This window comes from Typopeltis vanoorti, chromosome 10, assembly GCF_054136105.1.
Source record: "Typopeltis vanoorti isolate ZY-2024b chromosome 10, IOZ_Tvanoo_1.0, whole genome shotgun sequence".
Classification (NCBI taxonomy): Eukaryota; Metazoa; Arthropoda; class Arachnida; order Uropygi; family Thelyphonidae; genus Typopeltis; species Typopeltis vanoorti.
Window position 1 is genome coordinate 12,696,061 of NC_143558.1, and position 13,148 is coordinate 12,709,208.

The 13,148-nt window shown below is 38.4% G+C and overlaps 1 protein-coding gene across 3 annotated transcripts in view; it reads right to left on the reverse strand.

Annotated features, from left to right (window-relative positions):
• Nucleotides 1-13,148, reverse strand: part of RyR (Ryanodine receptor) — a 1,703,288-nt gene that overhangs the window by 239,887 nt on the left and 1,450,253 nt on the right. For all 3 annotated transcript variants that reach the window (XM_090399345.1, XM_090399347.1, XM_090399344.1), the window contains exons 99-100: nucleotides 12,608-12,687; nucleotides 1,503-1,606 (exon numbers count right to left, since the gene is read on the reverse strand). In XM_090399345.1, coding sequence (XP_090255471.1) covers nucleotides 1,503-1,606; nucleotides 12,608-12,687 — 184 coding nt within the window. The remainder of the gene's footprint in view (nucleotides 1-1,502; nucleotides 1,607-12,607; nucleotides 12,688-13,148) is intronic.

The window sequence follows — 13,148 nt, forward strand, 5'->3', positions numbered from 1 at the left end:
GTTCTTCCAATCACACTATGAAGGTACTAACATGGAAGAAAATTTTCCTAACATGTCCCAGAGTTCTGTTCTTGGGCTCCTGTTGTTTAACTTGTTTGTAAATGATATATGATATGGACTGACTGGGGATCTTCAGTTGTTTGCAGATGATTGGAAAGAATTATAAGCATCACTGTTGATGTTAATTCCCCTCAGGAAGATTTGAATAGACTACTTGGACATAGGAGTGAGTTTGTAGTTATAATATCAATAAATGAAAGATGTTGCATTTTGGAGTGCAGAAATATAAGGCTGTGTAGTATATTGATGGTGCCATACTGCAGGAAGTGGGTGAGATTAGAGATTTGGGAGTGATGATTGACAGAAAATCCTCTCTAGAGGGCAATATACCCTTTAGACTGAAGTTTAGAGGGCATATTGCTAGTGTTGCAAAGGATGCAATCATAAGTGCTCCTATGATAAGAAGTACTCAAACATGTAGGGATAAAGAAGTGGTTGTGCCACTGTATAAGGCACTGGTTAGACTACACTTGGACTATTGTACTCAGATCTGGTCACCTATTTTTCAATGTGATGGGGAAACACTGGAGAGGATCCAGAGACAAGTGACTAAGACAATGTCAGGACTTTGGAATGCTGGCTATGGAGAGAGAGAGAGAGAGAGGTTGAAGAGATGTCGATTACATAGTTTGGCGGATAGGAGGGATAAGGAAATCGTTGTGCCACTGTATATAAAGCATTGGTCAGACCACATCTGGACTATTGTGCTCAAATCTGGTAACCTGGTTTTCAATGTGATATGGAGACATTATAGAGGGTCCAGATGTGAATGATTAAGACAATGTCAGGACTTTGGAATGCTAGCTACGGAGAGAGGTTGAAGAGATGTGGATTACAGAGTTTGGTGGATAGGAGAAAACAAGTGATATGATAGTGACATTTAAGTTAGTGAGAGGATTTTATCAGATTTAATCCAGAGGGGATTATAAAAAGCGTAGAAGGTGAGAGGGGAAGAACCAGAGGTCATCTCTGGAAGTTATGTAAAAGTGTGGTGAAGAGGGGTATGAGGAATAGATTTTTTACATGGAGAATTGTCAGTGAATGGAACATATTACTAGAATGTGTTGTTAATGCAAGGAGCACTAAGGATTTTAAAATTCTATATGATAAATATGTTGTCAGTTGAATGAACCTCCCACAATGAAGTCTGCTCACTCCATGGAGGATATAATAATAATAATAATAATTTCATATAATTTGATTTTCTGAAAAATTACATGATTAACTATTGTTTAAAATCCTCTTTTTTATTTTTTTTTCATGTTTTATTTTAATTTTTAATGTAAAAATTCTATTTAGGATCTGCAATTTTTTAAAATTGAACTCTACACAGTTCCTTGATAAAACTAAATTGGAAACACTGATTCAAATAAATGACTTTATATATATAAATTCTACATGCACTTCAAAAATTAATGTGTTTCTTGAAAAAATGTTCATACCAATATCCTTGGCAGGATTATGGAAGCGTTCAGTAAATTCCCTATAATCGATTAGCCCATCATGATTAGGTTCACAACAGCTCATCAAGTAATTAATTTCATCACTAAAAAAAAAAACACACATTAAAAACAGGTTGTGGACAGTAATAACAATACAACACAAAAACATCAATATAACAATTCCTTTAAAGTCATGACATTTGACTCACACCATAAACATTAATAATTATAAAATAGTATGCCTTTTGTACCATGAGTTTTTAATGTGAAGTGAAAAGCTGCTTGTTTCTCAAAAAACACTTGTATAAGCAGCAAGCATTCAAAAGTAAATTTACAATTTAATTAAAATTAATGCCTGTGTAGCTCAGTGGATGTGGCGTTTGCATACCACGGCGCTTGGTCGCATGAAGGAAGACTTGATTTCAAGTCTAGTCGGCGACCAGAGGAAATTTTTCTAAGCCTTTTTTCTGAGTTAGTCAATCTCTGGCACGGACAAGCTGGTTTTTTCTCCAGGAAACTCGGGTTTTTCGTCCCGTAAACTCAAGAAAATCGACCGCAGAACCCACATTATTTCAGACATTAAATACGAATGTTAGGGTTAGGGACCACGAGATGGTGGCACTTGTTGAGCCGTCACTCTTCACTGTGTGCCGCTTAATTAGTGATAGCCTTGGGCCAGCTATCTCTGATTGGGTACCAGTGGAGATTGAACTGCCCACTCAGTCTCCAAAGTTAGATAGGGCTAAAAACGGCCTCGCCTACTCCCTATATATACGGGAATAAAAAGGCGTTAGCTGATTTTATTTATTTATTTTTTAAATTAATGCTGAAAATGTGTTAGGAAGGTTAAGAAAACATTTTTGACATTTTGTAAAGAACACCAAATATGTACCTGAGTTCTTCGATGTAACTCTTAATGGTTTTATTGAAGTGCTTTTTGCATGAATTAAATATGAAGAGCTTAATGTACGTGTGCCTGGCAGCTTCTTTTGAAGTATTTATTTACTTTTTGGCCTGGTTGGCAAGGAGTTAACATATCTACCCTTCAATCAACAGAGGTGGGTTGATTGGAGTGTGGATATGTTACTTTGCATGGGCAGGAATTCTGCCACAGGCACTGATGTCTTTAAAATTGTGGCTAAAGGTGTGGAATTTTCGATTAAGACAGGGTATATGTAGAATTACCGTGCTGGCAAGTATGACAAGCTTAAGAGATTGCTTGGTTCAGTACCATGGCATGTAAAACTGCAAGGGCTGGATGTCAATAGAGCATAGGAAGTGGTCAAGGAGCATTTGCAGGAGGGTATGGCTGATTGTATACCTAGGGTCTGAATAGCAAAACAGGTAGGGGTTAAATGGATGAATAACACTATTAAGCTTGAGCTGCAAAAAAAAGAAACAACTGTGGAGGGAATTTAAAGAGAGAGGTGACCTGCAGGTGCACGAACGGTATAAAGCACAGGGCAGAAGGGTAACAAGTGTGGTAAGAAAAGCAAAAGCGGATTATGAAAGGAAACTAGCTATGCAAGCTAAAGAGAATCCCAAACAGTTCTTTCAATATGCAGCAATTAAAAGAAAAACTGTACACGGCAGAATGATTTTAAGGAATGCCAATGGCAAGGCGGTCACTGAATCAGTTGATATAGTGGAATTACTGAGTGAGCACTTTGCAAGAGCATATCATCCAGGTGGTGACATTGAAAGAATGAAGGAAACATTAGTTTATACAGGAATTGTGGTGAATGAAGTGGAGGTGAATAGCCTATTACAGAACCTTAATGTGAATACATCTGTGGGAGTGGATGGTATACCGGCATGGGTCTTACATATAGTGGCTAAAGAATTATCAGTGCCCTTGACCATGTTGTTTAATCTGAGCTTTGGGTCTGGTTTAGTCCCGAAGGTGTGGAAAGAGGGGAAAATAGTTCCACTGCATAAAGGAGGATCCAAGACTACTGTTGCAAATTACTGACCGATCAGCATATCAGGAGTTGTTATCAAGGTCTTGGAGAAAGTAGTCAAGGGAAAAATACAGGAATGGATTGATGAAAATGAGATACTGTATGGGGGACAGCATGGCTTTGTGAAGGGTAGATCATGCCTCAGTAACTTGCTCAAGTTTTATAACACAGTGATGGCTGAACTGGATAAGGGTAACGGGTTTACAGTGATACTGCTTGACCTGGCTAAGGCATTTGACAGGATACCACATGGAATTCTAATCCATAAACTGCAACATATGGGAATGGATAAAGGGTTGGTGAAATGGATGGGTGGGTGGTTGATGGAGAGATATCAGAGTGTAGTTTATTCAGGAGTACAGTCCAAAAGATGGCCTGTGACTAGTGGTGTACCGCAGGGTTCTGTTCTTGGACCACTGCTGTTTTATTTGTTCATTAACGATATAGGGAAGGATCTAAGAGGAATGGTTCATTTGTTCGCTGATGATGCAAAGTTGGGTAGGGCAATAGTGAATGCAGAAGATGTCAAAATCTTGCAGAATGATTTGGATAGATTGGAGGTCTGGGCTAAGGAGAATGGATGTCAATTTAATGTGACAAAATGTAAGGTTATGCATTTTGGGGTGAAAAGATTAGCAGCAGTATACCACATTGGTGGAACTGTATTCCAGGAGATTGATGAGGCAGGGACCTGGGAGTTGGTGGATAGTGAGATGAGGTTTAGTGGACACATTGCAAAAGTGGCTAAATCAGCTCATCAAATCACTTGGTTGCTAAAGAATACTTTGATGAGAGAGATAAGCAAGTTATTGTTCCTCTGCACCGAGCCTTGATAAGACCTCATCTCGACTACTGTGCCCAGATTTGGTCACCTAGGTTTCTTATTGATGGGGAGGAGGTTGAGAGGATCCAGAGGTGAGTGACCAAGATGATAGCAGGTCTATGGAATGAACCTTATGAGATCAGGTTGAAGATTTGTTGGTTGCAGAAATTGATTCATAGGCAGAAAAGAGGAGATATGATTGAGACATTCAAATTGCTGAAGGGTTTCTATAGGATTAATTCAGAGGATATTTTTGAGATCAGGACTGGTGGTGGGAGGACTAGGGGACATCTATGTAAGATGGGCAAGAGTGTGGTTAGTAAGGTGTTAGAGCTGGGTTCTTTACTTTTAGAGTGGTAAATGAGTGGAATAAGCTGCCAGAGTCTGTTGTGGGTGCTATGACAGTGAATGAGTTCAAGGCAAGATATGATAGATACTGTGAGAATGTCGAATAGTTGTGTGGGCATGATGTTTAGGGCCTCCCTCGATGAGTCTGAGGACTCCTTGGAGTCGCCCATAGTAATAATAATAATAATAATAGAAGCTAGGAGATAAATTTCATCACCTTGTGTGAGACCAGCCTCCCCACTTATTTACAGCCTCAAGTGGCTTGAAAAGTTCCATCTTGGTTTCTAGAGTAGGATTTCTAGACTATGTGAAAAATTAAAAAACAATACAAAAAATATAAAATGAATTTAAAAGAATAAAAAAAGCAAGCCCACCCTATTAAGAATCTACTATAGGCTACACGTATCAGATGAAATGGTGAAAGTTTAGGAACCACATAATACTAAAGTTCATCACGCAGAAAAACAGCCAATTACAGAAAATGAGTTTACATCTCAGGAAAATGCACTACCCAGCTATCCTAGTGACCAGTATAATGGAGATCACTTTATTCACAAAGAGGAATTAGATTCACAGGCCAGTACCAAAGTTCCAAATTTGGGAGACCAAGAGGAAAGAATCATCCAACTTAATAACTATAGCTGATCAGTTAGCAGAAATTTTTGATAAGTCACTCAAAATAGTTTCAAACGAGGATAGTCACTTGTCTTAACTGTTTGCTCCTGCTGAACTGATTTCTAGTCATTCATTTGAAAAATGTTAATGCTTAATGCTTGTGGTAAGATTGACGTGACCTTTGGTTCTTTATCCCTTTATTGCATTTTTTCTTTCAGAAAAAATGCAAATTAGGTTTGTTTAGTGAGCATTTGGTTCACTGTAGGTTGATTAGCAGTGTATTTCATATGGTGCGGTTTTGATGCATTTATATCTTGAGGGCATGTTTGTTGTGGTCCACTGCCTGGTGGATTAATGGGTTAGAATGGATGGCTGCATTTGCAAAAAAAAAAAAAAAAAAAAGTTGCCATTTTGCATAAGGAGGTTGCAATATCTGGGATAACAGTTTCTCAATGAAACTGTACATTCCTCATGAACAATGGAGTATTGAATGCCATGCTGATGCACTTGTTCTGTATGATTTGTATTTTTTTGACATTCAAATATGCAGTTGTGTAACCCCAGCTTGGCATCAGTATAGGTCTGGTCATTGTTCTCTATAGGAGTGGCTTGATTTCTGTATATGGCAGACTGTGTCGGTTCAGTAATGAGTAAAGATGTCCTATTGCTTAGTTTCCTTTTGAGCAGGTGTAATCTACATGGGATGCAAAGTGGAGTTCTTTCTAAGGGAATCGGAGTGACAAACATGATTATCTCGCAAGGACAACAACACACTTGTCTGCATTGATGTTGATGCACCATCTCCTGAACCACTGCTCTAATTCTGATATAGCAGTATGCAGCTTTTCAGTTACAATCTCACCCAGTCTTAAGGATTGGACCAGTATTGCTGTGTCATCTGCATATAGAGCCACTGTTGTGGTGGCCATGCAGGGGATGAAGGCCATATAGATGGCAAAGAGTAAAGGAGAGTAGGGAGCCCCAGAGAACTCCTGAACTGATTCTTTGTAGTTCACACGAAGCTTCTGATCATCAAGATAGGAACCGGTCATACCTAATGGAAGTTACATGTCAATTAGTTTATACAGTAGACCTCTATGCAGACCTTGTCAAATGCCTCTGCATTGTGAAGAAAGACTGCACCGATGTGCTGTTTCCAACTGTATCCCACACTGATGTATTCCACAAATTTCTCACGATTTGTTGTACAGTGGAGTGATTTTTGCAGAAGCCAAACTGCTCATTAGGTATGAGGATTTTTCCTTTGCAATTTTTTGCAAACTTGTCAGTATCAATTGTTTGGTAATATTTCCTAAGCAGGAAGCAGGCTGATTGGACAGTAGGCATGAGAGAACTGCTTTGCTTTCCCTGGTTTTGGGATCAAGATTATGTCAGAGCTTCTTTCCAGCATGGTAGAAAGTAATAAAATCTTAGCATTGCATTAATGATTGCTGCAAGGTGCATAATGGCTTTGTGGGATAGTTGTTTGATGACCTTGTTGGAATCATCTGGGCCCAGTGCTTTCCTCTTCTTTACTTTCTTAACTATTTCTTGTATTTCAGTGGGTGACGGTTGGGTGTCATTTGGGGACACCCAACCGTCAATGTGTGCTTCAGTGTGTGGTGTACACTGGCATGAACTTTCTTGATGAAATCTAGGTCTGCATGCATACAGTTTGAACCACACTGTTTTTCTAGACTGTCAGCAAAAGCTTCTGCCATCTTAGCATCATGATAGACCAAACCTATTTCACCATGGACTAGTGGAAGAGGTTTGCAGTCCACTTTGAGAGCCTTCGTCATCTTCCATAATGAATGATTCTTGGTGTTTAGGGACAGCAGTTTCTTTTCTCGCTGTTGGTTCTGATGATCTCTCAGTGCTTGTCGGACTGAATAGGTGTCTCTATTGAGGGTTTGTCAGTCTTCAGGAACCAGTATCCTATGATACCGGTGACTGGCTCTGTTCTTCTAATGGATGAGATTCTTGATTTCTTCTGGAAGGTGGTTGGTGTTCGAGCATGGTATTAGAAGTAGCAGCATGGAGTACTGTTGTTATCTGTTTTTCCAGGTTGTTTATTGAAGTATTGATCATCTCTTTAGATTTGATAGTTGGGACTTGGACCTATGAACTTGAGGAGTGTGTTATGTAGCTTTTCCCAGTTGCTTATGATAGCTAGTCAGTTTTATCAGACTCCTTGGATTACTGAGGTTTTGGTTCTGTTGCTTTTTTAGGTGCCACAATTCCACATATGAACCTGTGCAGATTTTGGTGCATCTTTGGATTTTTTGAGGCTGAATGTGGTAAGCCTTTTTCTCTGTCTTGTTGTCATACCGGGCCTGAGTTGGTTTTCCCAGTTTCTTGGAGATCGGATATTCTCTGCATCCTTTGCAGTTGGCAAGGTGTGGTCCACCACACTTGACACATTTTGCCAGTTCTGTTTTTGGTTTTGCACATGTAGTTGTTGAGTGATCTCCCCTGCACTTGATGCAATGCAACTCAGCCTTATAGCAGCACTGTGAATGGCCAAATTTTTGGCAGTGGTGGCATTGACCATTGGATTCCCTTTGGCACAGAGATTCTAGCTTAAAGACCAGGTTGCAGACAATAGTGAGGTTAAAGTTTTCATGCTAGTCTACTGATTTCAACCAGCACAAGTTGTCTGCTTTCAACATGCAACTTACTTCGATGGGCTGTAGCCTGTGATTCTAGAAAATGACTGTGACTTCTTCAGTTGGTACTGATTCAGTAATATCACACAGCACCACCTTCAGTTTTTTTTTTTTTTTTTTTTTCACTTTTCAAAGCAAAGCTGGTATGGGACTCTTTTTTCGTCCATGAATTTGGTGATTGTGCAGTAGTATGTGACTGTCTGTGGTTGAATGCAAATGCCTTCGTTGGTGTTTTTAGCCCTGCTGAACTCTATTTTACACATTTTTAGAGCTAGGTCTAGTGTGGTCCACTATACCTTGTCTTGCGGTATGACTATGATGACCACAAATATTCTTTCCCTTTTGATTGTCTCTGCATCCATAGGCATTTCCATGTTTTCATTATTTGTTTCCTCATACCTTTTTTTCATGCTGCTTTCTTGGAAACCATTTATGTCTGTACCAGGTTCTTCTGTGGCCTGCTCCTGTTCTATTGGCCTGGTGTTAAATGTATTGGGAGATGGATTGGGTGCCTGCATTTGGGAAAAGGTGTGGCCATTTCTTCTCCAGGACCATCTTAGTTTGTTCATAGTCCAGAATTGATGGAATGTTCAATTATGATCCAAAACCCGAAGACTAATCCAAGAAAGACTCACACTACAATATGACGTGAAGCGAATAACCGCAGATGACTCACCTAATCTTGAACGAAAAATCAACTGACTACTCACTGACCAGATGTACTCTCCAACCAATCTTGTATCAGATCCTAAATTCATGTCTCTTGAGCATCTGAAGAACATTCAACAGGAGCAGACATATGAGACAAGTGATTATCCTCACTTGAAGATAGAGGATAGGACTGGTAGTGAGTGAGCAAGTATGATGAATTAATTGGAATGTTCCAATGAGTTAACCCTCATACTGGTCTCAGCCTATATATATGAGAAGCATACAACAGAGTTTGAGAAACACAGGTAAGAAGTGTTCAATATTATTTATCTTTATTAAGAGGTTTGATAATCCTTGACACTCAAGAGAATCCTTAACCAGGTTATCTTGTGTTTGCAGCTTGTCTCAGAGTCAGTGCTACTAAGTTGACGACATATGTAGTTCCTTATGTATATGTTTTACATTGCACTTTTAAAATTACAGCAATATATGCTTGTGGCTGTAATTTTAAATAGAGATTTAAAGTTACAGCTACAAGCTGTAAATACCCTCTAAAACCCTCTGTAAATACCCTGAAAATACCCTCTAAACTTCAACTCAGAGAGTTGAAGTTTAGAGGGTATTTTCCAATGGTAACCAAAACAGTGCATCAGATTACATGGTTGTTGAAGTACACAGTGACAAGTAGGGATAGAAAAGTTATTTTTCCAATATACAGGGTGGCCATTAAATAACTTTCCCTCTTTGGAGGCATCTGTAGCTAAAACCAATAAATGAAATGAGACCAAATTTTATATTGGGACTTTTGAAGGCACGGGGAGATGATTTCTGCAAAAAAAAAGATTTAGTACCAAAAAGTCGCCAATAGGGGAATTTTGACACTGGCGGAGCCGAAAACAAGTGGATAATTACATTAAGACAGATAAAATGGAATAATTATTTCGATGGTGTAAGCGACGGCCGCGTCACTCATTCCAGCTGGATATGTGGCACGTTACAATGATAATAAGAATAATAATCATTAAACTAAAACAACAACTTGCAAGAGACACAGAAATTAATGTAGTGATTGAACTTACAGGAAATAATGTTTTATTCATCAGAATCAGGGTCCCCTGGACCACATACATGATTTTCAATGTGCTGACCTTTCTTGTGTACACCAAATTGCATCCAGTGTGCAACATGCTCTATAGCTGAGTGTAAGGAGTCGGATTGGATGTTCATAACAGCCTGTTTTATGTTCTCTTTCAAGACATGCAAGTTGCGAACGCCATCAACATACACAATGGGTTTCAAATACCCCCACAGCCAAAAGTCACATGGAGTGATGTCCGGGGATCGAGGCAGCCATGCCGTTGAAAAGAACTGACTGATAACCCTCTAATTACTGAAATGCTGGCGTAAAAGGTGCTGTACTGAAAACGTTCAATGTATGGCCATGCTCCATCCTGCATAAAAATTATGGAGCCCAAACATTGTCATGGCTGCAATGCAGGAATGACAAAATTTTCCAGCATTCGTCGATAAATCTCTCCAAACCTGGAGAGATTTATCGACGAATGGAGCAGGTTACAGGACCTGTAGGGGTAATATGCTCAAAAAAGTATGGTCCTATTATGAAATCGCAAGTGGTTGTTTTAGTTTAATTGTTATTATTCTTATTATCATTGTAACGCACCACATATCCAGCTGAAATGAGGGATGTGGCTGTTGCTTACCCTGTTAAAATGTTATTATTCCATTTTATCTATCTTTAATGTAATCCTCCACTTGTTTTCGGCTCCACCAGCGCCAAAATTTCACCTATCGGTGACTTTTGGTACTAAATCTTTATTTTGCGGAAATCATCTCCCCATGCCTTCAAAATTCTCAATATAAAATTTGGTCTCATTCTGTTTATTGGTTTTAGCTACAGATGTCTCCAAAGAGGAAAAGTTATTTTATGGCCACACTGTATAAGGCTTTAATAAGGCCTCAACCTATATTGCTGGACATAGATGTGTATACCTGGATTCTGTGGGGGATGAAAAATGGTGGAGAGGATCTAGAGGTGAGTGACAAAGATTGTGGTAGGTCTATGGAATGCTCCCTATGAGAATAGGTCAATGGTCTGTGAGACTCAAAAACTATCTGCTAGGTGAAAAAGAGCAAACATGATAGAAGCATATAAATTATTAAAGGAGTTTTTTTGAACTGATATTGATTACTTTTTTCAATACATGGCAGGAAGGGAGAGAAGGGAGCAAAGGGAAGAAGTGCAATGATAAAGATCACTGAAGATTAGTTTAACTGAGAGTAACCAAAAATATGAGTGGAAGTGTTAGTATTAGTAGTGCCCCCATAGTGCAATTGGAAAGATGATGGTACATTGCATCCTTTGGTTGGAAAAGGCCTATATGGTTTTTTTTCCCAATTAAAGGTGAGTTCATATGGAGGCAGCAGGGTTTTTTCTCCTGGAAACTGAGGTTTTTCATCCTGCATACAGACAAATTGGCCTTCAAGATACACAATTTACAGACAAAATACTAGTGGTGGTGGTGAGCAGTAGATGGGGTTGGTGTAGATGTTGTAGACAGACAGTTACAGAGTAGGTGCCTTCCCTCGATGAGCCTTTAGCCTCCTTGGAGGTGTCACGAAATAAAAATAATAAGTGTTAGTAGTAGTAGTAGTAATGTAAAAGTAGTTAAAGAACTTAGGGAAGCATTGGTGAAAATGAAAAGAAATTAAGAATGTTAAAAATGAAATTGAAAAGGAATTGAGTTTAATAAGTATGATCCTAAATGGTTTTAAATACAGTTTTAGAAGAGGAGGATGCAGTGATGAACTGACCAGACCAATAGATCTGGTCAAAGATTATAAAGCTCGAACATCTGATTTGGGGTGATTTTTGATCTTTATTGAAGTCATTTTAGGTTAAATATATGTAGAGAATGACATGAGACCATTTTCCAGCCAGTTTTGAACATTCCATTTTTAATTATGAAATGTCTTGGCATACTTATGGAAGACAAAGTGTTGACAAAGAATGGGCCACAAGGAAGAATGAGGTGAAGGTATTCATGCCAGTACATATAATTTCTGTAATAAGGTCTATATATTTCAAGGCATGGAGCCAAAAGCTTATACCAGAGAAAGAAAGAGTAGAAAATGAAGACTTCCAATTTAGTCTTTGTAATGATATACAAGGTAAGAAAATTATTGGAAGACATGCTGTAAAAGTATGTTTGCATGAAGATATTATTTAAATTAAGAGGCAATGTTGGCACAATAGCTCCATGGATGGGTTATTAGTCAGAAAAAATGTTCCAAGGTATTGGGGTAAGATCATCAGGAAGTGTGGCTGGTACTTGTACCAGCCACACTTCCTGATGATCTTACCCCAATACCCTAGAACAAGCTTATTTCAGAGAAAAAAAAAATTCCTCAGCATCTCTTCCAGGTGGGTCTGCATGAAAAGTAAATCAGTCATTTAACACTGTCTGAATAGCTACTGTGTGTATGTTAAAATTTCTAAGAAGCTTGGAAAAAGCAAGGAGGCTGACAATTTAGTTTTCATCAAAAAGAACAAGTATGGTTTTGTAAATTTGAGATAATAATGGGCTACATTATGATTACATTTCAGGTTGCATTTGATGATGAAGTGTATTTTATATGAGGTAATATAGCTCATGTAAAATACATTGCTAGTTACAATAGATTGCTACTTTACCAAGCAACGTTGTTCTTCATTATAGGTAATGACTGGTGTTTATAAATATAAGCACTATGTCTTGTGTGTGTGTGTGTGTGTGTGTGTGTGCGTGTGTGAGAAAAACATGGCTGATACACCATAATAAGACAACAGAATTTTAAACATCATTAAAATTAATATATTTTTTATTATCTTGATTTTATAACTTGGTAATAAATGGACAAATATGTTTTTTTTTCTCATTCAAACATTATGTCCATGATATCTAGACTTAATTAAAATTATAAATGCAGTATAATTATACATATAAAATAAATAATAAATTGAGTACTTCAAGTACTTACAGAGTATAAATTTTCTGCTGCTCCATAGCTTTTCTAAAATCTTTAGGTGTAATCCATCCAGATTTTTTTGTATCAATTTCCTATGAAAATAAAAAAAAAAATTCTAAAACAATGTTAGAGGATCATTTATTATTTTTTTAAACCTTTCATGGAGTCAGCAGGCTCATCATGGGAGGTTCATTCAACTAACAACATATTCATCATGCTGAATTTTAAAATCTTAAACACTTCTTGCATTAGAAACACATTCTGGTGATGGATTCCATTCACCGACCATTTCTCCATGTAAAAAATCTACTCATATCCCTCCCCCTCCATGTGAGGCACCTGTTCGTGGTGGAGGGGACCTCCCAGTGATGATACTGGCCCTTTTCATTCTTTTTCTCTGCTTTACTTCCCATATTCTTGGCTCTGCTTCTTCTGAGTCTTTTTCACTATCCTTTTTTCCAGACCACCATCACTCGGATCCAACGCCCTGCCGTCGTGTTTGCCATGCAGTGCAACCTGTGGACATCCGGAAAGGGGGATCCTGGTAGTCTTG